This window comes from Melopsittacus undulatus, chromosome Z, assembly GCF_012275295.1.
Source record: "Melopsittacus undulatus isolate bMelUnd1 chromosome Z, bMelUnd1.mat.Z, whole genome shotgun sequence".
Taxonomy (NCBI): domain Eukaryota; kingdom Metazoa; phylum Chordata; class Aves; order Psittaciformes; family Psittaculidae; genus Melopsittacus; species Melopsittacus undulatus.
In genome coordinates, this window is record NC_047557.1 from 30,891,008 (window position 1) to 30,915,443 (window position 24,436).

The 24,436-nt window shown below is 39.5% G+C and overlaps 1 protein-coding gene across 1 annotated transcript in view; it reads right to left on the reverse strand.

Moving 5' to 3' along the window:
* The window catches only part of PTPRD (protein tyrosine phosphatase receptor type D), a 303,359-nt gene that overhangs the window by 143,454 nt on the left and 135,469 nt on the right, over window positions 1–24,436 (reverse strand). The window contains exons 4-6 of the mRNA XM_031054317.1: window positions 2,127–2,315; window positions 840–848; window positions 99–116 (exon numbers count right to left, since the gene is read on the reverse strand). Coding sequence (XP_030910177.1) covers window positions 99–116; window positions 840–848; window positions 2,127–2,315 — 216 coding nt within the window. The remainder of the gene's footprint in view (window positions 1–98; window positions 117–839; window positions 849–2,126; window positions 2,316–24,436) is intronic.

A 24,436-nucleotide genomic window follows, 5' to 3' on the forward strand; every position in this document is an offset into this window, starting at 1 on the left:
AAAAAAAAACAACAACAACCCATAACAAAGATGAAAGGGATGAAAGGACAGAAAGAATGAGAAAGATCATTCTGTGAACGTTAGTTCAGCACTCTTACCTCTTATTGGTGTACCACCTGGGTGGATAATATGAATGCAAATAAGATTAGAAAGAAGAAGCATTAGTACGAGAAGAAGGAGGCTAGGGCTTTGGAAGAAGAATCAAATTAGATTTACAGAATTAAATAAGGTCTTAAGAAAAACTTGAATTACTATACTGTTAAAACAGGAATATATTAGATAGTATTATCAGGTTATAAAAGCAAGTTGCATTGTACCACACAGGGCAAAAAGGCTAAAATTGGCTGCACTGCCATTCTCAGAGTAGCATCTGAGTTCTTAGATGTTCGATTATATAGGGTTAGATAGATATAAAATATGCCTCAAACAATTGAAGAAAACTTTACAATGCTGTACCTATGACATAGTTTAGGAAAGTACTGGAAATTCTATTTAAATATATATATATATATCTATATATATATAAAGAGAGGATACACAGAAGGCTATCTCAGAACAAACACTGTAGTTTAGGCTGGATTATGGTATTTACTATTCTACAGCTATGTGATAACGTGTACTGTTTCCTTTAGGTGTTGCTATGACTGATAAGACAACATTTCTGTGGAGGTGTGCGTGTGCGCCAATATAGAGATCTGGTGACTACACTGACTGTTAGTAAAATGCATGCCATGCATTTTAAGAATAATAGTAATCATATAATAATAATCATAATAATCATAATATTCTGAATATGAAAATTAGTGGGGGTGAAGTGCGCTTCAGAACTAAGCACTTACCAATAGATTCTGGAGATTTAAATACGGAGAGAAGAAAAACAGCATAAAAATATTATTATATTCCTTATAATTTGGTACAAAGTTTTCAGTTAAAGCTTTATATATTAAATCATCTATGTCACATGTGAGAAATTAATTCTTAATTTACATTAACAGAAGGTTAATTTACACAATTCTGCTGACAACAAGCAAAAAGTCAGTTAACAAGACGATTTAACATCACAGGACAGGTCAAAAGCTGAGAATTCTGGGAAGACACGTGATTAAACAACTTAGATTCTACAGTGTTATCTACTTCAATTGCCAAAGAATAAAGCTCATTATATCCCAATTATCTTATTTAGGGATAAACTTCAAACTATAAATTTAGAATTGTTGGTTTCTTTTATAACTACAGAGAGCAAAAGAATTAACTAGGGCAGGAGGAGAGTAAAAGAACTGCTAGGGAGGTGCAAGGGGCAAAGAGAGAAAGAGCAGCAAAAGCTGGATTCTACACCAAAAGCAGACTTCTGTAGATCCAGAAAATGTAGGATTCATAAAGCTTTAGCATGGGCGCACACTACTGTGGCTACATGTGTTGGAAAAATGCTCAGCCAGCAAAAAAACTTTATTCCACAGATTACTCTAGGATTCTTTTCAGGTTTTTTTTTTGTTTGTTTGTTTTTTGTTTTGTTTTATAATTTTGGTTTGGCATGGTTTGGGTTTTTTTTAATATTCTTTTTAAAGTAAAATTGTGCATGGGAAAAAGCATTGTATTTTATGTATTAGTGAGAGAAAAGAAGATGTGTCCAAACTGTCTAATCTTTGGTGGAGTCAAATATGGAAAAGACAGCACAAAACACATTTTAAATTTTAATTGAAGTGTCTAATGCAGGTTTTGGTTTTGATGAATATAACCATTGGTACTCCTTGCAATTTCTGAATGAAGTCCAATGTTGAAATAAATTTCTTAAAAAAAAAAAAAGGAAAGAAGAAAGAAAGAGGAGAAAATGGATCCATCAAGTACTGCAAAAAGCAGTAAAGAAAAAAATTATCAAAAAGTACAGTCACAGCAGTGAGCAATGTGGAGTAAACAGAAGCTGCAAAACATATAGAGACAGACTAGAGGACGCTATGACAACATCACAGACATGGACAACACAGTTAGAACAGAGAGGAAGAAGTGAAATTATTACCTATAAATAAAAAAATAGAAGGAAAGGAAAAAAATAAGGAAGAGAAAGAAAAGAAAGAAAAGGTGAGAGAGAACAATTCTGGGCATTAGTAGAAACAGTTACAAGACCCTACCTGAGCGCAACTGCTTGATACGGCCATTGTTGTTACTTGTGTCAACAGGTAGGAAATCTTTGAACCATGTTATTTCAGGATCAGGATTGCCACTGGCTGCACATAGCATGGTAGCTGTACGAGTTCGTTCAACGACCTTTAGCTGTGGGCCCATATCAATGGTGGGGAAACCTCTGGGAATTTGATCCTCTGCAAAAGAAATTGATGACTTGAAGAATTTCACATTAGTTACATAGTAACTCATGAAAGCCCCAACTGCCACTCTAGTTAATGTTCAAGAGTGCCCTAATTGTTTGTACACAAGGAACTAATGCAAAACTAGATACACAAGCAGTTTTTTTTTGTAAATTACAGTCATCAAAATGCTGATACAAAATAGAAAGCTCATAATAAAGCAGCTACAAACTTTATACTTACTTATTAAATTGGCAGAGATACTGTATGGTGACTTCCAGGGACAGCAATTCCACTACTTCTCTGGGAAGCCTGTTCCAATGTCTTACTACCTTTTTGATGAAAACCTTTTCCCTAATATCCAGTCTCAGCCTTCCCTGATGCAGCTTGAGGCCATTACCTCTTGTTCTGTTACCTGGGAGGATAGACCAAGTAACACCACCTCCCCGCTCCATCCTCCTTTCAGCTAGTTGTAGAGAGTGATTAGGTCTCCCCTGAGCCTTCCCTTTTCCAGAGTAAAGAATCTCAGTTCCCTCAGCCGTAGATGAGGCCCTCAGTGACATGGTTTAGTAGTTGACTTGTCAGTCCTTGGGTAACCATTGGACTTGACCTTAAAGGTCTTTTCCAGCCTAGCTGGTTTTATCATTCTATGTAGCACATAATCATTGGACTCCTACTGTCGTAATTTACAACACTGATGTGAAAGGCCTTACTATTTTATGTGAAATATTGAATCACCAGTCCTATCAACAACAGAGAAAAAAACTTTCTTTACGTAAGACAAGTACATAAGGAAGTGTGATCACAGAGTATAAGATTCAGCCAGGACCTCAGGAGACCCAAGTTATATTTCTTGTTTTTATCATTGCTACCTATGCGCTGTTTGTCTTCACATTTAACATCCCTGTGCTTCACTTGCCCATCTGTAAGATGGGTATGATAGTCCTTTACTGCTACAGAGAAGTGCTATGAGGATGAATCCATCATAAGATTACAAAGCTCTGAGAAACTCAAAACAGTGGAGCTATGCAAATACTAAAGCTAAAGTGGTAAGAATGGATACAGCCGTGTCAACTAAAACACTCAGACATGGTCAAAAGTCCTCACTCACTCTAGCCCAGTCAATAGCAAAATATTAAGAAATGCTGACAAAAAAGAGCAATTCACCTTCTCAGGATGATACATGCTAGCAAGTAACACTGGAAGCACAGTGAGATCAAACAATTTTTTCAGAAATCAAATTAGCAAATAATCTATTTGAACTACATCATCTTGCTCTTCATTTCCATTAAAATGAAAAAGAAAAAAACTGTTGCAAAATAATTGTTACTATTTCTGTTCAAAAAGGAAGAGCAAAAAAGAAAAAAATCAAAGGATCAACACTAACTGTGAAAAACATATCCTATTAAATGTCTTGATTGGTGGTTACTGCAATTGATTAAGGTATAAAAATAACTTAGAAGAAATCTTCCAGTATCAAGAAGCTTTCATGAAAAATGTGTCATTTTTTCAAATAAGGAAGTCTTCAGAATTTTCAGAAAAATGTAGTGCAAGGAAGTGCACCCTATAAACCTTTTCAGTTCCTGGGGTCTGCTACTGACCATAAGCTTGTTAATCGTTCTCAATACAAATGCACATAGATACTAGGTAAACAAAATTCTCTAACAAGTTTGCAAAACACTTACAAGCTAGTATTTCTACCAATGAGTGGTAAAGTATCAATTTCATCACTAGCTATAGCCTTGTAGCCTTGTCCCAGGGAAAGGTATGTTTCATGTCTGTTTTTTGGGTTTTGTTGTTGTTTTTTGTTGGTTTTTTTGTTTTGTTTTTTGTTTTTTTGTTATTTTTTTTACTTTGGGAGTAACTGACAAGATTCGTCTTGTGACAAAGAACAGGATTTTTATGACCTGACCTTTCCTTTCCTATTTGGCTCATACAGAAAACCCTGCAGTCTCTTTTGTAAATACGTAAGTGTGCAACAAAGCTAATCTGTCTTGAATACTAATAGGATGGAATAGTAAAGAGCTTTCCTTTCTTATTTTTTATAAGGGCAATTAAATTCCATTCATCTGCCTTACGCATAGAATCTCTTTGAACGAATGCTGTTCATTAAATTTTCATGAGAAACATTGCAATGTAACAGATTCAAGTAGCCAGAACTGTTATTTTTTTTGACAGTTGTGACTTGTTTCCAATCTGGGTTTCAGGTATTTGGTAATAAAACCCAATATTTGCCATCAAACGGACAAGGGAAATAATGAAATTCCCCATTGGAGTGTTTACCACAGTGGATTTAGTTTTTATGATGTTAACAATTTTATTTTTTTCTCTGTAAGTTTATTAGTGATTTGCATAAAACTGTTTATACTTTGATGATACCAAGTTTGACAGATCATCAAACACACTCCACAAGACAGCTGAGCATCAAATCAGTGAACAACTGCCTCTCAGCCACAGTAAGACAAAAGTAAATATTAAAAACTTTTGATACATTGGTAACTCTACAATTTTGTGTAAGATGATATTTTTTTTATTGCACATTTATATGCTCAATAGGTTATAAACTACAGTATATACCAGTGTTCCCTATTAATATTCAGTTCGAGTGAATTAGCTTCTAATTCATCAATTTAAATCAGACTTGACCTTCTCAAAGCCATTTGGTACTGTCATTTTGAGAGGCCATTAAAAGGCAGATTTCTCTGTCCTTGTGCTTGGGGAATCATACATGTAATATGTATTTTGTTTAGCATGACAGATACAAGGGATTCAGAAATAGAGCACATTCTTTGAATTTGTTAAGTGTCTTAACAGCACTGCATTCTGTTACTGACATTAGGAGAAAGCTTTTACTACTGTGCTAGTAGCATTTCTAGTTGCTGGAAGAGCTCTACTAAAGTTATTTTTTGCCAAATGTATAATCTGAAAAACAGACGGGCAACTAACAAAGACTGGTATACGACATGAACTTAAGAAAGAATGTTATGAAATGGCTTTGCCTCGTTTCCAGTCACTGTTGTTCTTAGGATTTATAAACTGTCTTTCTGTGCGTTCAATCTGTTTCATAGAATCATAGAATCATAGAATAGTTAGGATTGGAAAGGACCTCAAGATCATCTAGTTCCAACCTCCCTACCATGGGCAGGGACACTTCACACAAAACAATATCACCCACGGCTTCATCCAACCTGGTCTTGAACACAGCCAGGGATGGAGCATTCACAACCTCCCTAGGCAACCCATTCCAGTACCTCACCACCCTAACAGTAAAGAATTTCTTCCTTATATCAAGTCTAAAGCTCTGCTGTTTAAGTTTCAACCCATTACCCCTTGTCCTATCACTACAGTCCCTAATGAATAGTCCCTCACCAGCATCCCTGTAGGCCCCTTCAGATACTGGAAGGCTGCTACGAGGTTTCCACGCAGCCTTCTCTTCTCCAGGCTGAACAGCCCCAACTTTCTCAGCCTGACTTCATATGGGAGGTGCTCCAGTCCCCTGATCATCCTCGTGGCCCTCCTCTGGCCTTGTTCTCACAGTTCCATGTCCTTTTTATGTCGAGGACACCAGAACTGAACACAATACTCCAAGTGAGGTCTCACAAGAGCAGAGTAGACGGGCAGGATCACCTCCTTCGACCTGCTGGTCACGCTCCTTTTGATGCAGCCCAGGATACGGTTGGCTTTCTGGGCTGTGAGTGCACACTGCTGGCTCATGTCCATTTTCTCATTGACTAACACCCCCAAGTCCTTCTCTGCAGGACTACCATGAATCTCCTTTTTGGCCAACCTGTAGCTGTGCCTGGGATTGCTCCCACCCAGGTGTAGGACCTTGCACTTGGCATGGTTAAACTTCATGAGGTTGGCATTAGCCCACCTCACAAGTAAGTCAAGGTCCCTCTGAATGGCATTCCTTCCCTCTAGCGTATCAACAGAACCACACAGCTTGGTGTCATCAGCAAACTTGCTGAGGGCACACTCAATTCCACTGTCCATGTCAGCAACAAAAATATTAAACAAGACCGGTTGCAACACCAATCCCTGAGGGACACCACACGTTACTGGTCTCCAGCTGGACATTGAAACGTTGACCACAACTCTTTGAGTGTGACCATCCAGCCAGTTCTTTATCCACCGAGTGGTCCACCTATCAAATTGATGTCTCTCCAATTTAGAGACAAGGATGTCATGTTGGACAGTGTCGAACGCTTTACACAAATCCAGGTAGATGACGTCAACTGCTCCACCCCACTCCATCACTTTTGTAGCCCTGTCATAGAAGGCCACCAAATTGGTCAGGCAGGATTTTCCCCTAGTAAAGCCATGCTGGCTGTCACCAAGCACATTTCTCTTTTTCATGTGCCCTAGCATGTCTTCCAAAAGAATCTGCTCTCAGATTTTGCCAGGCACAGAAGTGAGACTGACTGGTCTGTAATTCCCTGGGTCATCCATTTTCCCCTTCTTGAAAATGGGGGTTATATTTCCCTTTTTCCAGTCATCAGGAACTTCACCTGTCTGCCATGATTTTTCAAATATGATGGCCAGTGGCTTAGCAACTTCATTCACCAGCTACTTCAGGACCCGTGGATGGATTACATCATGTCCAAAGGACTTGTGTATGTTCAGGTTCTTAAGATGATCTCGAACCAGATCCTCATGTACGGTGGGCCCAAGGTCTAGGTTTTCATAGTCCCTGCCTCCGCCTTCTAAGACTCGGGTGCTGCGGTCAGAGCCTTTGCCAGTGAAGACCGTGGCAAAGAAGCCATTCAGAACCTCAGCCTTCTCCAAGTCCTGTGTAGCCAGTTCTCCTGAAAGTTTCCAGAGGGGGCCTACATTGTCCTTAGTCTGTTTTTTAGCCGCTACATACCTATAAAAACCCTTCCTATTATCTTTAACATCCCTAGCCAAGTTTAGCTCCAACTGGGCCTTAGCTTTCCTAACTTGGTCCCTAACTACCCTGACAACATCCCTTTATTCATCCCAGGCCACCTGTCCTTGTTTCCACCTTTTATAAGCCTCTTTCTTCTTGTGAATTTTCCTCAACAGCTCCTTATCCATCCAAGGAGGTCTCCTGTTCCTCCTGCTGCACTTCCTTCTAGTTGGGATGCAACACTCCTGAGCTTGTAGCAGGTGATCCTTGAATATTAACCAAGAGTCTTGGGCCCCTTGCCCTCTAGGGCTATATCCCATGGAACCACGCTAAGCAGGTTCCTGAAGAAGCCAAAGTCTGCTCTCTTGAAGTCCAGGGCAGTGAGCTTACTGCACACTCTTCTCACTGTCTTGAGGACCTCAAATTCGGTCATCTCGTGATCCAAGACTTCCATGGAGAGTCACATTTCCAACCAGCCCTTTCCTGTTGGTGAGCACGAGGTCAAGCAGGGCACCTCTCCTCATCGGCTCCTTTATTGCCTGCAGAAGGAAGTTGTCTTCCACACAATCGATAAACCTCCTGGATTGCTTGTGCTGGGCCGTACTGTCACCCCAACAGATGTCAGGGTGGTTGAAGTCCCCCATGAGAAAAAGGGCCTGTGAGCGTGAGGCTTTTCCTATTTGTCTGTAGAGTTCTTCATCCACAGGTTCCTCTTGATTGGGCGGTCTGTAACATATCCCCACAGTAATGTGTTCCGTCACCAATTTCCCCTTAACCCTGACCCACAGACTTTCTGTTAACTGATCACCTGTCCCCAGACAGAGTTCCATACTCTCCAGCCTATCCCTAACATAAAGGGCAACTCCCCCTCTCCTCCTACCAAGCCTGTCTTTTCTAAAAAGCCTATAACCCTCCATTCCAACACTCCAGTCAAAGGAGATATCCCACCATGTTTCGGTGATGCCTATTATATCATAGCCCTGTAGATGTGCCCACATCTCTAATTCCTATTGTTTATTCCCCATGCTATGGGCATTTGTATAGAGGTATCTGATCCGAGCTCCAAATGAAGCCAGCTCAGTGGCTGGAGCGGCTAGAATATTACTACATTGCTCAGAGTATTTATTATAGGTGCTGGCAGCTGACTGGGTGTGTTGGGATGGAATGATGCTCCCCTCCCCCAACACAACTATTTTAAAGCATCCTTGACAAGTCTGGCAAGCCTCCCACCAAAGCCACTCTTCCCTTTCTTTATCAGAGCAGTTCCACCAGACCCCAGTAGACCTGGCCTACAAATGTGGGCCCCCTGTCCAAGACTCCCAAACTCTTGACTATGACACCTCCCTTTTAACTATATATTAACCTGTCCAATTCTCCTAGCCTTTGGAAGGTCCTCCCCTGTGTCTTGGAGAATTGTCGAAAAGACTGTCTGAGCTCCAGAACCCCTGACCACCTCTCCCAGAGCTCTGTAGTCCTACTTTATACTCCTCAGGCTACTACTGTCTATGTCCCTAGCACCCACATGTATCACTAGAAGCGGGTAATAGTCCGTGGCACTTACTAGAGCAGGCAGCCTCTCCGCAATATCCCTGATCCGTGCCCCAGGTAGGCAACACACCTTCCTTGCGACTGGGTCAGGGCGACAGATGAGCGCTTCTGTCCCTTTCAAGGCAGAGTCCCCTACTACTACAACCTGCTGCTTTTTCCTGGCGGCACCAGTAGAGATCTTCTGTACCAGCACACCAGCCGACTGTTTCTGATGCAAGTGCATTTCCTCATCAGCCCCCTGCAGGACAGCAAAGCGGTTCTGGGTGGGTACAGCAGATTTAGGAGGAAGCCCCTTGCTTTTAATTGCTCTCTTCCTCCTTTTGTTGTTTTTTTTTGTTACTAATTCCCAGCTTCCCTGATCAACAGCCCCTTCTTTCCTGCATGAGTTAGAGGGGAAACTTGAGGCCCCTGTGCTGTTTGGTCCTGGAGCAAGCAGTCCTGCTTCCTCTCAGCTTTCCTGACATCTTGCAGCTTACTGACAACATCCCGTAGCTCAGCCACCTGCTGGAGGAGGACCTCCATAAGGGAGCAGTGAGCGCAGCCCTGCCCATTCTGCACCTTTCCCTCACAAGACCAGTGCAGGCACTCTCTACACTCCAAGCTCTGCACCGCAACCTCCCCACTTACCGGCTCTGTCTGTGTGCCTACGCTGGCCACCACCTGGGCGGCAGGGGCAGAGCTCCCAGACCGGACCCTGGTCATACGGCAAGTGCTCACCATCCCGCTCGCCTGCCTGCGCAAACTGCCGTGCAAACTCCCTCGACCCGCTCTGTTCGCCACGCTCCTGGTCGCCGCGCTCCCTGTGTAGATTTTTAACCACTCACAGTTGGTGCCACTCCTCCTGTCTCCGCCCCTGCTGAGTCACCTCCTTGCGGTAGCTGAGCTCTTTGCAAGTCCTGTCAAGGACTTGAGGCTCCCTCCTCAGTGGCTCTTGTCGCTCTGTGGTGAGGTTTCTGGACGCTGATCTCCCCCGGCTCCGCTCCGGTGCCACAGGCGTCCTTTCTCAAGCCACCCCCCTCAGCAAGTTACACTGCTTATATGTAAACAATGTCTTTGAGGGTTGTGAGGTACTGGAATGGGTTGCCCAGGGAAGTTGTGAATGCCCCATCCCTGGCAGTGTTCAAGGCCAGGTTGGATGAAGCCTTGGGTGATATGGTTTAGTGTGAGGTGTCCCTGCCCACGGCAGGGGTGTTGGAACTAGACGATCTTAAGGTCCTTTCCAACCCTAACTATTCTATGATTCTATGAGATTCCTATTTCTGCTTCCAGTTTTGTCAAAGTGGTAACTGCTTCTTAAGGTGCTTTCCAACCCTAACTGATTCTTAAGGTCCTTTCCAACCCTTTCCTGATCTTAAGGTCCTTTACGACCCTAACTATTCTATGATTCTACGAGATTCCTATTTCTGCTTCCAGGTCAAAGTTGTAATGGCTTCTCTTCTCAGACCTATGTAAAAAGCACAAAACCCTCTACATTCAGATTTCAATATACCTACACATTATCCCACACATACTTTTCACATGTTGCTTCACTTGTCTGACAGGTAAGCCTATGCTCACAAAGGCAGAGCAGAGACTCAAACTCAGCTTTTACGTGTAAACAGTAATTCTGATAGAGTGGTAACCCAGAAAGAGCAACCAGTTAAATCATCCTCTACTCAAAAGAAACAATGCTTACCTTTATAAAAAAAAAAATACCCCAAACAAACTTGTAACTGTGCCACAAGTATGTACCCTAAACCTTTATGCTTGTCCTTTAACTGTTTTCTGTTATCTCAAATGAAAAAAGTGCATGATTCTCTCACAAGATGTCAGAAACTTTCCAAGCTACATCTGAAGGTATACTGTCAAGCCTGTGTATATACAAAAACTGGATCCAAAGAAGGAAGAGGATTTCAGACAAATCCAGTACAATAGATTTGCCTTTTCATGACAAACCTACTCAGCTGTACAACACAGCTAAACAGATAAAAAAAAAACAGTGATCTTCAATATTTCTGTTAAGGATTTCCTTCTACATTAACTCTATTTGTACCATTGAAACTTCTATGTTCCATAATAACCAGATTAACCTGTATTTAAATCTCTGTAGTCTGTCTAACTGAAAAATGCATTCAAAGTGTTTCACTATGGCTCTTAAAAATATTGCCCTATGTGAACCAATTATTCTCACTGTGGAAGTAGAAGGTGGTTCTCTAGATTCCATTCAGGAAGAAAAAAAAAATTATTTCAAGATTCACTGATAGCTTTGCCACAGGCAAATTTTAATCATTCTGTAGCTCACAGAATAAAAACGCACGCATGGAGTATTCCCAGAATATACTATAGATACTGAAGATAAACTGCCACAATAAAGTTCATTATTTCAAAGAACAGTGTAAATAAAGCTTTTATTTTCACTATTCCAGATGGCAGCAGCATACAATTTGCACTGTTTTGACATCATGACCGTATTATTCAAAATCATTCTTCTTGCAACTGAACTGAACAGAGGATCAAGAACAGTAAAATCAAAGAGAGTAGGGGAGGAAGTAAAATCAACATTTTGCAGCAAAGTTGCTATTCTATTGAAGAACCATGCATGTGAATAAATTGAAAAATAAAGCCAAAGTCATTTCTAATTATGCCTAAAAGACTAATTTTGTTTTAAAAGATATAAAGCATCAGAAAAGTGCTAGTTAATAAACATTATTCCTATTGAAATATTTTAGAAAGTAAATTTTGCCAAAGAAAGTAATTATGAACAGATGGGTACTTTTACGTTGTGGTGATGTAAGTCAGTGAAGGAAGGTAATGGCTATACTGTAAGAATAGATCCAGGTATCTACTGGGATTTCTCTTAAATTTCATGCAATTATACCACACAAGCAAAAGGAGTAAGAGATTGATAAGGTGATCTGAGACTCACTAACAGTTATTAAATATCCAACAAGAGAACATCTGCCTATATAATCCCACTAAAAAACATGCATTTAAAAATATTCTCCATATATTGTGCAAAGCACTTTTGATGCAAAAGAAAACAAGTTTGTTTAGTAGTTCTGTGTACAATTACCCTGCAAATTACAAAGTAATGTCTATATAACAGAACACAGAGCCACTTAGACTGAATTATCATTTGTATGAATGTTGAAGCAGCAATTTCACATTGCATTAAGTCAGTTAACATTCATTGTTATTAGCAGTTAGCCTTAAATAAGTTCTCTGTTTTAAAAAATGAGTGCATGGAGGCTTTGAAATTACATATTGTCATAATGACAAAAATGGAAAAAGGAATTTGCATTTTTTGTCAGTTCTCAAAATCTGCTAAATTAAAGACTACATATTGCAAGCTCTTTCCAAAGTGACCTGTCTCACTCACGTGAACAATGAAATAGCTCTCACTCTCCTTTAACGATGACATTCTGAATGACAAGAATTAACATTTGGAGAGTCACCACTCATGTGAAAACACAAGCTTCAAATTAAGGGTTTATTCTTACGTTTACACTCAGGTACTGACATAGTTTACAGCACAGTGTATCATCTGAACATCATACACCCAAATTTGGTTCTGACTGAATGTCTGGATGTCTTACTGACTTTGAATGAAAAGGGAGATAGCAAAGGCCGTGTACAATTTTGGTGTCCTCAACACAAGAAGGTCGTGGAGCTGTTGCAGCAAGTCCAGAGGAGGGCCACAAGGATGATCAGGGGGCTGAACCACCTCCCATACAAAGACAGGCTGAAAAAGTTCAGGCTGTTCAGCCTAGGAAGGAGAAGGCTCTGGGAAGACCTTAAGGCAGCCTTCCAATACCTTAAAGGGGGCCTACAATAAATCTGGAAAGGGACTTTTTACAAGGGTCTGTAGCAATAGGACAAGGGGTATTTTAAGTGCAGGGTAGCATATACTTAGGAAAAGAAACCCTAATTCTGAAGCTGAGAGAATACAGCATCCCACATATTTCCATATCCACAACAGTGAATTCTTTTGCATTGGTGAATAAAAGACAAGAGGACAACAAAGGACAGTGATATGAATTTCCATGACTACCATTTCTAATCTGAGGCATAATTTCCAGACAGGGTTAAGATTTAGATTACACTAAATCAGGGTTAAATTTGGGCTTGCCAAGAATGAAACTTTGGAAATCATGATTGCTCTATCTAGTCAATATTTTTAACATACCACTATTTGTGTTTCTATGTTCTCCTTACTTTCATTTGAAAAATAAAGAGGGAAGAATAAGAGTAGTGATGTGATGGCAGTCTTTGGTGTAAGGTTTAATTTTTCACATCACACACAGTTTTATAGTTCAGTAAATAATGAGATCAGCAGCACATTCACATGTACACCAGGTCTCAATTATTACATTAGCAGTCTGAACAGACTACTGCTGGTACAGAACACATAAAGACATCTTTTTCTTTTTCTCCTTCTCCCTCCTACTTATTAATACTCTGTCTTAAAATACTAATGTTAGTAAATATGCATTATATTTATATACGTAATTACCTCATGCTCATTCTTTAGTCTGAAGCAACAAATCATTACAATAAGGTTGTAACACATTAATCTGAACTGAGAAGGGGGCAGAAGCACCTTGGTTTTGCTTCATCAAAAAGGAGGAGAAAAAGTGATCAGTCTGGCAAAGGAGTTGTCAGACCATACAGTCCCCCTCACCTGCCTTCCTCCCTATTGCACTACATGCCTAAACTTGTGTTTAAATCTAAGGTAGTGATAATACTGCCTAAGAGAGTCAAAAGAACTCAGCTTGTTATCATGGCTACTTCTGATACTGACTCTACACAGCTTTGCATGAGTTGTTTCCTCAATGCAGTAATCTTACTGAATGCTTTTTAATGCAGCCTATATACCCTGCAGCCCAAACTGAAAACTATACTAACTGCATTAATGTAACAGCTACAAAACTTAAGGACCTGACAAAGGAACCATAGTGGCAAAATCATAACTTTGTGTAAGTCTTGTTCTTGAAGGATAATACCATTTTTTTGCATTTCTAGCTGGGCATATAACTTGTGCATTTTAGAAAGAGAAAGGGCAGGGTTTTTACTTTGATAAGTGGATATAATAGTGCCCCAGAAGGCCTACAGTTTGATCCTTAGAATAAGGAAATAAGGAATAGGGATGATGAAATTATATTCCTCAAGTTTTGACGAAAGACACTCCACTCAGGATGTTAAAAGCATTTTTCGTGCAATGAATTCAACAGTATATTCGAAGTAGAGGCTACGCCTGGCACTACAATGAACTCATAGAGATACAGCAATTTGGCTGCTATTGCAGCATTTCAACAAATAGCAAATATAATGATGAATAACAAACAACAGAAGTGCTATTATTGCTTAAGAGAATGAGAAAAAAGAGGTAGTCAGAACAGACAATGAACTTTATACAAACACAGGTGAAGAGGATATCCATTGAAACTCTGGATTATTGAGCATTGCACTATTACTGGTACAAAATATGCACTGGTTTTCTACATCTAATGCAACATTCATCTTCACTGATGAGCATGCTTAAAACATTTGTAACACATGACTACTGATACAGATAGGTGAATCTAAAAAAACTAACAAATGCAGTTGCTTCCCATTTTTATGGTTTGTTTGCCTTTTTTCTCCCATATCTTTTTACCATTATGAACATGTACCTATCAATTTAAAAAAGAAAAAAAAGCTTGAGACAAGATACATGTAAAGACAACAAAGCAGTACTTTCTATTGTATACTCCTAATATTCATAAGCAAAAGACAGAATCTAAAGTGCTGTCAGATGCTAAAACACATGGCATTTTTGAACCTGTATTAATCTTTAATGGACGCAAGGAAGTATTTCCATTATGAGCACATGGTGAAGTTTTTCCCTTGTGGCTTGGCTATGGAGGGAACAGGTATGCTCTAGACCTCACTCTTCATCTTCCTGAATATGAGCAAGGTACTCCTCTCACCTCTAGTGCCCACCTACAGCAACATTCTCTCTCACAGATACTGAGAAGACACCTACGGATCTGTTAGCAGGGAAGGATAAGAAAAGAGAAGGCGGCAGACAGGCACTGATAGGCATTTCTTTTTTGCTTGAGTTATATTAGCTAAGTTGAAGTATCCTTGAGGAAATGTCCAGACAAAGAAGTTAGAGGGTTCTTCTCAGAAAATCACTTCTGTTCTGGAAGAACAGAGAAGAGCTTTCGCTCTTGTAGAAGACACCCATTCCTTAAAACATTGCTTTCTCACAGTTCTATCTTCATGTTCAATAATTAGTACTGCCTTGAAAATACCCTTTTTAATGACTACCAAGGTACACAGAAGAACCCTCTATTAACACTTAATAGTATACAGGTGGGTGAAGACATAGATGTAATAATGCGGAAGTGTTACTATTTCTAAAGACTTAGGCAGCGAGCACTTCAAGTTTTCCACGTCAGAAAGACTCAGAGGTTCATGATATCACACAGTTTTGCAATGGACTATTAAACCAGTGTTAGAATTGTCTGTGGCCTGAGACTTTGATTTCTACATGACATTTTGCTCCTGCCCTACACTAAGTAAAGTCTGGGATTTATTATGTTTCACATTATAATAGGAAGAGCCATTTTCATAAAAGATAACTAATGTTTGTAGTCTTGAGTTAATGTGTGGAAGAAAATACTGAACATCCTGCCACATGTTCTAGCATGGCAGAGGTCTGGAAGCAGGCATACTGGGCCTGGTGATGCAAGGCAGTTGTGATCTGCAGAGAGCTACCATTTGCATTCTTCCAAAGCATTTTTCACAGTAATAATCATATGTCATTGAAAGAGTTATTGTGACCTGTTGTGAACTAAACTAAGCAAACTCAAGTGAGGTTTCCGGAAGACTGAAGGAGAGATGTACTTTAAATGTTGACATGTCCACATTCACCTAGCAACAGCAGCTAATATTTCTAGTGGGATGGTAAATGAGATATAGAGCAGGGATTCCTCCATAAGATGTTGAACATACAACAAAACCAGATTTACTCAGCTCTTCTGTAACTCTTGTTGCAATTTACTCAACTAATTACACAGAAAATTATATTGTCAGTAATTTGAAATAGGATTTTGGCTTGGTGTAAGAGCATAGGATGTTAAGTGGGATTTTTAAAAAATATGCTAAGCTCAAGCTCCACACCTCTAAGTCCATTATAATTATTTTAACTAATGATAAAATTCAGTGTTATCTCTAAAAATGTAATGAAATCCAAAAATGCAACAGGCAGTGTAAAATGAATTACAGACTACAGTCTGAGTGAATATCCCCAAATCAGAAATAAAGAATGTCATCAACAATATTTGCAAGCATCTGCTTGCTAAATATTTTTATATAAAGTATAGACAAACTTTTTGTTTCCAGAGTTTTCTTTTAAGAAAATTTTCTCACCAACTTTCATCTAGCTGATCAAAGATGATCCTAATGACATAAGATATACTTTCTAGAAAAATGTGGAGAGGAGGGTTGTTTTTTTCTGGTTTTGCTTTAGGCTTTTTTTATTATTATTATTTTAAAATAAATTTATTGAAATTATAGTTTTCTAATACAGATACTGGGATGTTTCTGTTCCAGAGAACTAATGCACTAGCATGGATGTAAGGAAGTAGCTGTTCTGTGGCTGGAAGCCACGGGCCTAAATAAGTGCTGGTTTACTGTTTGACAAGTCCACCTTGATTGCCAGAAGGCTGAGGGAGTCAGGAAGTCAGGTGGGCAGGAGGACAGTGTGTGTACGTGGAAATGCATATGAGAAGGAATAGAAGGTAAGTTTCATGATATGACAATTTGAAAATTCACCAAAAACTGTTCTCTGAAAAATAGTTAATGAGGTCCAACAGCTGTGGAGAGCGATTTCTTGTGGTTAAACAGACACAGTGTTAATGGACATAAGCTTATTATGTTAACAGACATAACCGTAGCATATCACTGTATGGGTCAAGCACATCAAAAATCTGTGTAAGCACAAAAAACCTGCATGCCAACTCCGCGGACAGACTTTACACATAAGTCACATGAAGAAGGTACACAAGAAGAGAACAAAATTGTTGAAAACAAAAGATGTGAATCTGTTCAGTGGTGAATTACCACCCAGTAAGAGGCCTGTGCCACAGAAGCAACACAAACAATTGAATGAAAGTGTTGGGGTTCTATCTGATTTCAACAATGGGACTGTTTCTTGTTGCATTTATTAGCAATAATAGCTGCCATTGATTTTATAACTAAATACAAAACTAATTTAGTTCAGAGAAAAGAGATATAACTATTTTCTTGTAGGTTAGAGAGGTAGGCATGAAGATTATTATATGCAATCTTTAGAAGCAATAGGGAGCAGGTCAAATGTTATAGTAATTGAGAAGTAATTTCTGCCAGTAAATGAATATATAGCAAAAAATCTTAGACTACACCATAGTATTCCAGTATCTTTTTGCACAAGAAAAAAACCTAAAAAATTAATCACAGAATCCCAAGTTTGGAAGGGACCTCAAAAGATCATCTGGTCCAACCCCCCTGCAAGAGCAGGGTAACCTAGAGTACATCACACAGGAACTTGTCCAGGTGGGCCTTGAATATCTCCAATGTAGGAGACTCCACAATCCCCCTGTGCATGCTAAACATCTTTCTGCCTTTATTTTATTAAAACATGCTACTTTGAATAAGTGCTATGACGTAAGCTGTTCTGAGGCTGAACTCAAAGGTAAAACAGGGATTACAAAAAAGAAGGGCTGGTTGGTTTTGACTTTTCAGTAACCTCCAGCCTCTTTGGCACATGAGGAAAACATCTTGATAATATTCAGCTAGCTTATTTTTTTTGTGTGTGTGTGTTCTTGCTTGAAGTACTGCACTTCTGGAAAAGGTTTGTTGAAACTATCCTGATGTATTAAAAATTTTCTGACAAAAATTATTTTTAACTTTGACTACAGCACATCTGAGCCTTCATGATATTACAGTACCTGATGCAGGTGTATGTGTTCATAAACACCATTATCTCCAAAGTCCCACCTTAACATCTTTTCCCTTAAAAACCCAGTCACAGTAAACAAGCACCATCAAGAGCTTTGAGAAAAATGTTCTTTTAAATTTTGGCCTTAGAAATCTCAAAGCTAGAGGAAAACCTTTATTTATTGTGTTGTGTTAACCACTAGGCCATTTTTTTCCCCAAGATAAATATTCAGGATTGCTTACTGAATTACTTTTTTGGTACTTAGTAGCTGGGTTTGCACAAAAGTCAGTGCAGATCATAGAGATCACAGCTGCAGAAACACTTCCTCAAAGTCCTCGCCTGAAACTCTGGAAATCTCCCTCTGCACCAAGAAGTGTGAGAATTCCTAGAAACTACTGGAAACTACTTGGTAAATTTCCACATCTCTGTTGCTATGCCTGTGATCACTTTTATTATCTCATATAGCAAGTAGGATGTTATGCGCTGCTGATGCTAACTTACATGTTCAAAAGAAAAACAAAATAACAGCATTGCCAGATGATCTGCTGGTCTTGAACAGTTGTCAGCAAGCACACTCAAGTGTTTCAATCAGTTTTAAGTGAGCTTATAAAAACATCTTTCTCAAAAGAAAATCTAAAAAACAATTACAGTAGATAATTAGTAACTACCACAGGTAGTATTCTTATTTATTTAGTACATGAATTAGCACATTCTGTTGTTCCAGAAAAGGAGATAAACATTCCTTAGAAAATACACTAGTCTCTATGAAAAGCAAAATTAAGTACAACTACCACCTGTAAATTCTTACTTCCAGTTTCAAACTTAATGCTAAACATCAGAAACTATAGAGGGTTTAAAAGTCAGGATACATCAGCTGCAAACCGGGGGGCTATTCTTCCAATAATCCTGAGTCAGGAAAAAGCATGCATACATTATAGAGCAACAACATATGTAGTGATGCTAAATGAACTTACGCACAACATATGTAAGACCAATAAGTAACAGTGTAAATTCCGTGGCTTTTTTTCTGGGTATGCAGCATTAGCTACAGAAGCTTTCATTCTGTCCTGTCTTTTTAAATCCTAGGTATAAGTTATTTTCAAAGAAGGTAAAAAAAAATAATTTCAATAGCTATTCTTTATGTAATATTATTTTGCAAAGCATTTCACAATGCAGACTTCTTATAGTGAAAAATGGGTACAGTTACATCTTTATAGCTCCATATAATTAGAGTAGATTTTTCAAATTTCATAATGAATTCCTTACGGTTTACAGTATTTAGTTTTATCATATGAAAGACAATGAGAGCATTCACAGTATTCCTGAGTCTAAAAAGCACCTGCTCCAAACCAATTTTAATGATAAACCCACTATATATGAAAAAAAAAATCAAAATCAGTTTTGCATCATTCTAGAACATTGCATAATTAAAAATTATTAAAAAAAAGTATTGTTCCATATTTCTTAAACGTAGGCACTCTGCTCCAAATAATCACAGGCAGAAAATTATTTCTTGACTGTCTGCCAATGCTTTAAACTTTTTCATTACATGATTTGTTAAAGCAAATGAGTACTCTCATTGAGAAAACTGGCTGCAATGGAACTATTTATATACTTAAATATGTTGCTGAACCAACTGTCACATTTTCTAAATTTATTGCCATTTCATAGGTTATTTCATATTACACTTTCTTCCTACTCCAAAAGCAAATCAGATCAGTTACAAATTTCCCCCACACACCAAATATAACATTCTCTTTCTCTACAAGTGAAATCAGCTTGTATGAATATCACTTATCTGCTTGAAGATTCACAAAGCATTTTATGGTGAGTACCATAAAAGTGTAGACATGCATCATCAAGAACACTTCATTTCACCATGGTATTTGGGCTAGTTCTTATGCTAAGCAGATACAGCACTGCAGAGAAATAAATTTTGTTTCAAATTATTTTCTAATATCATGGGAAGAACAAGGAAGCCATTTAGCATATGCTCGTATCATTACACATTAAGCTTCCTAGTGCCTGAACAGGTAGCCATTTCATGCAAGCAACACTGAAAATTAGTTACTAGAAATCTAAGATAGAAGACCAAAAGCCAGCTTTCAAGTTGATGTTTTGGCAGTGCAGATTGACTAACACACATGCATGCAAACCTTGATTAAAAAGTGACACTGGATTTTATCACCATTCATGATTAGTAACTCTTTTCTAGATCACAATCATATGCTAAGACAAAACAGCACTGAGTTTTTACCACTATACCAAAGTATCTGCTGATTGTTAGCTAAATGGTAAGATCAGCACTTAATACCACCACTTGCATTAGCAGCTACATATAGGACCTCCTATGTTATTCAGATGTTGTAAGACTCAAAGTTCACAGCTGGAGATTGTAGGGAAGTAGGCAAATAAGTAAGTTTTCAGACAGTATGTGATGTTAGTTTAATAATTGTTACAATAAAACACATACGGTTTCTATTCTTCTACTGATGTGCACATACAACTAATTAACTTCAACAGAAGTTACAGAAATGGATGAAAACAGCAGATGTTGTAAAACCTAGAAATATTTTTTTTTAAGACATGAAAATAGCATTGCATATGTTTGCATGAAAGCCCCCCCCAATACTCTATAAACAGAATATCAGCTGTATTCTATTATTAACAGTGTCAAAAGTGACACTCATACCTTATTTTACTATGCCCTTAGTGTTTTAAGTGATTCCTGTTGTTCTAATGCTTTTTAATTGCAGGAAGTGTCTGCTGATGTCTACTGTGCCAGTGCAGTACACCTCCCATTCAAGTATAGATGTGCTGGTGTATACATTCTGCCAGTGTGTTGTAGTGAAGGGTTTGCTGTTCACATGTTCACCATAATTAGCACCAGAGGAAACTAAGACTTAGAAGGATTTTACTAAGGGCTATGAAATTCTGTTGAGGATGGATCGTTTTATACCCAAGATGAGAGCTCTCCCAGTTTTGGTATTGCTTTAACGTTTCAGACAAACTGTATACTTGCAATACTGAATGCTACAAGGCCACTGAACGAGACTTGGTGGCACCACCACTATTTCTGTGTGACAATTTACTTTTCCATTTCTTAGCCTAGCACTTATGATGAAGCTCCCACTTCTGAAGCTGTTGAAGAGTTGTTTGGCAGTGTACTGCCTTGTAAGAAGCAGGTACAGAGAATAATTATGATGAATCACATACTTTCTGCCTTTTCTAGGCAGGTTCCTCATGTGCAAAGGGACAGACAAGTTCACTCACAATATGGTGAGGTAAAGATAATAGTGTGTGCCAGGCTGCCACAATACAAAGGGTAAAAGACCATGAGTAAAGCTCCCAGAAGAATTATAAGCATGCAATTCTGAGAGAAGTGGAAAAAAATGCAACATCTGCAAAATTACTATACATGTGAGATGTTTGTGCTCAAACTCAAACCAGCCTAATTATCACAACTGCATGTAAACTCCAAACCTTAAATGTAATGAAGACATATGTGGTACTTACAAACTAAAAAACAAACCTCAGTTTGTTTCTGAGCAGTGGATGTAATAACACCACAATAACTTCACAGATATAAATAGTTGATCCATGTTTTCCAAATTGAGTAATACTGTATTTTATTGTGAGGTGCTTTTTCACTTACAGAAAAAAAAATATTCCAACTAGTAATAGAACATTAAGAGCAAGAAATGGTTTCATTTTCTTTTTGTATACTACCAAATGCCATACAGTCACACTTCATTCCAGTGATTCTTAATGAACAGCCGTGTAAATGATTATCAAATAGAGTTAAAGAAATTTAAAAAACCCTTATATCTTATTCTGTTATTTTTAGAATTATGTTTTAATTTACTTTATGCTAACTCTAAATTTACATCGCATATTGGGGGAAATGTTAAACACAACAGAAAGTATAAAAAAAATATTGTTTTGTATACAGCCACACACAGATTTCTTCTTGTGAACTTGAAGCTCACAAATGGCAAGAACACAGAAATAGGTATAGAGTCCTACAATGGACTAACCTTTGTAACCACTTTTACTCAGGATGTTAGCTGCTTATTTGGCTAACGACTAATCCATTTAACTTTTTTCTAACAATTCTTCAAAGCAAAAAGTCCTTCTAAAAATAGTATTAAAGATTAAACAAACAAACAAAGTAAAACCAGAGAGAAATAAAAGCTTATGCTAGAAAAAAATAACATTTCAGGCTGACTTCAGAGACATTAAGTCACTTCTACATTTTAATGAGGAAAACCATAAAGACCAATGATGATTATACAGTTTCTAGTAAACCTACATCTTAGAATGAACAGGCTTCCTTAAGAGGCATGCAACCAGTACATTCAAAACCAGTTCAGCTTCATGTGGCCTGCTATGTTTCAAGAGCAAGCCACTGAATTAATTTGGGAAAAAATACTCAGATTAGGTAAAATAATTTGAGTTTTAAGAGAGGGATGTCTCCGTCTGTATTTCGTATTCATATTAAGTAGAATTTGCAAGGAATTCTACAGGACTGTTTTAAAGTCCAGCATATATAAGCAAAGCTGAGGTGAGCAGCTCGAGAGAGAACTCCTTCAACACCTGAGTGCGGGGAAACTCAGCATCCAGGAGCCTCAACTCAGAGCAGCAAGAGTCACTGAGAGAGCCTCAAGGCCTCGACAGGACTTGCCCAGCAGCCAGCAGCTCTGCCAACACGGGCAGGGACTCACAGGGGGCGGAGCCAGGAGGAGGAGAGGCATCAGCCCTGAGCGGGTAAAACCCTGCCACAGAGAGCGTGAGCAACCAGAAGCTGAAAAGGAGCATGGCACAGCAGTTTGTGCGACAGTTCGACCAGGATGGAGAACACCTGCCTTATGACAAAGGCCTGGTCGGGGACCTCTGCTCTGGCTACCCCGACGGTGGCTAGCGTAGGCACCCAGACAAAGAAGATGAGAGGGGAGGCTGCAGTGCAGAGCTCGGAGTGTAGAGAGTGCATGCACTGGTCTGGTGAGAGGAGGGTGCACAACGGGCAGGGCTGCACTCGGTGTTCCCTGATGCAGGTCCTCCTGCAGCAGGTGGCTGAGCTGCGGGATGCTGTCAATAAGCTGCAAGATGCCAGGGAAGCTAAAAGGAAGCAGGACTGCTTGGTCCAGACCCAAACTGTGCAAGGGCCTCAAGTGTCCATCATACCTCATGGAAGAAAGAAGGAGGATGTTAACCTGGGAAGCTGGGAAATAGTAACAAAACAAAGAAAAAAAAACCCCACAAAACAGGAGGAAGAGAACAACTAAAAGCAAGGGGCTTCCACCTAAATCTAATGTCCCCATCCAGAAACGCTTTGTAGTTCTGAATGGGGCTGATGAGGAAAGACACTCTTATCTTGAACAGCCGGCTGATGCACTGGTAAAAAAGACATTTACAGGTGCTGCCAGGAAAAAGCAGCAGGTCGTAGTTGTAGGGGACTCTACTTCGAAAGGCACAGAGGTACCCATCTGTCAGCCTGACCCAGTCTCAAGGGGGATGTGCTGCCTACCAGGGGCTCAGATCAGGGATGCTGCGGAGAGGTTGCCTGCTCTAGTAAGTCCCACGGACTATTACCCACTTCTGGTGATCCATGTGGGTGCTAGTGACACGGATAGCAGTAGCCTGGAGAACATGAAGAAGGGCTACAGAGCCCTGGGAGAAGTGGTTAGTAGCTCTGGAGCTCAGACAGTCTTTTCATCAATTCTCCAGGATAAAGAAGAGGACCTTAAAAAGGCTGGGCAGATTTGCAAGGTTAATAAATGGTTAGAACAGTGGTGCTATACTCAGGGGCTTGGGTATTTAGAACATGGGACTCAATTTGGCAGGTCAGATCTACTGGAAGCTGGTGAAGCTGGTCTGCCAACAAAGGGGAGGAGCGGTTTTGGTAGGAGACTTCCTAGGCTGGACAAGATAGCTTTAATCTGGATGTCTTGGGGAAGGGGGGCATCATTCCAACCCAACACTCCCAGTCACCTGCCAACACCTATAATAAATGCTTGGAGCAATGTAGAGATATTCCAGCTGCTCCAGCCAATGAGCTGACTTCATTTGGAACTTGGCTCAGATGCCTCTATACAAATGCCCGTAGCATGGGGAATAAACAAGAGGAATTAGAGATGTGTGCACATCTACATTATATCATGCATATTATGATATATACATATATATAATATCATACATAGTATGAAATAATGGGCATCACAGAAACATGGTGGGATGGCTCCTGTGACTGGAGTATTGGAATGGAAGGTTACAGGCTCTTTAGAAAATACAGGGCCGGCGGATGAGGAGGGGGAGTTGCTCTTTATGATAGGGATAGGCTGGAGAGTATCGAACTCTGTCTGGGGATAGGGGATCAGTCAGCAGAATTTGTGAGTCAGGGTCAAAAGGAGATCACCTATGGGGGACATTACTGTTGGGACCTGTTACACACTGCCTGATCAAGAGGGATCTGTGGATGAAGCGCTCTATAGACGGATAGGAACAGCCTCATGCTCACAGGACCTTGTCCTCATGGAGAACTTCAACCACCCTGATATTTGTTGAAGGGATGGCACAGCCCAGCACAACCAATCCAGGAGGTTCCTTCAGTGTGTGGAAGACAACTTCCTTCTGCAAGTAATAGAGGAGCTGACAAGAAGAGGTGCCATACTTGACCTTGTGCTCACCAAGATGGAAGGGCTGGTTGGAAATGTGATGCTCCAGGGCAGCCGTGGTTGCAGAGATCACGAGATGACCGAATCTGAGATCCTCAGGACA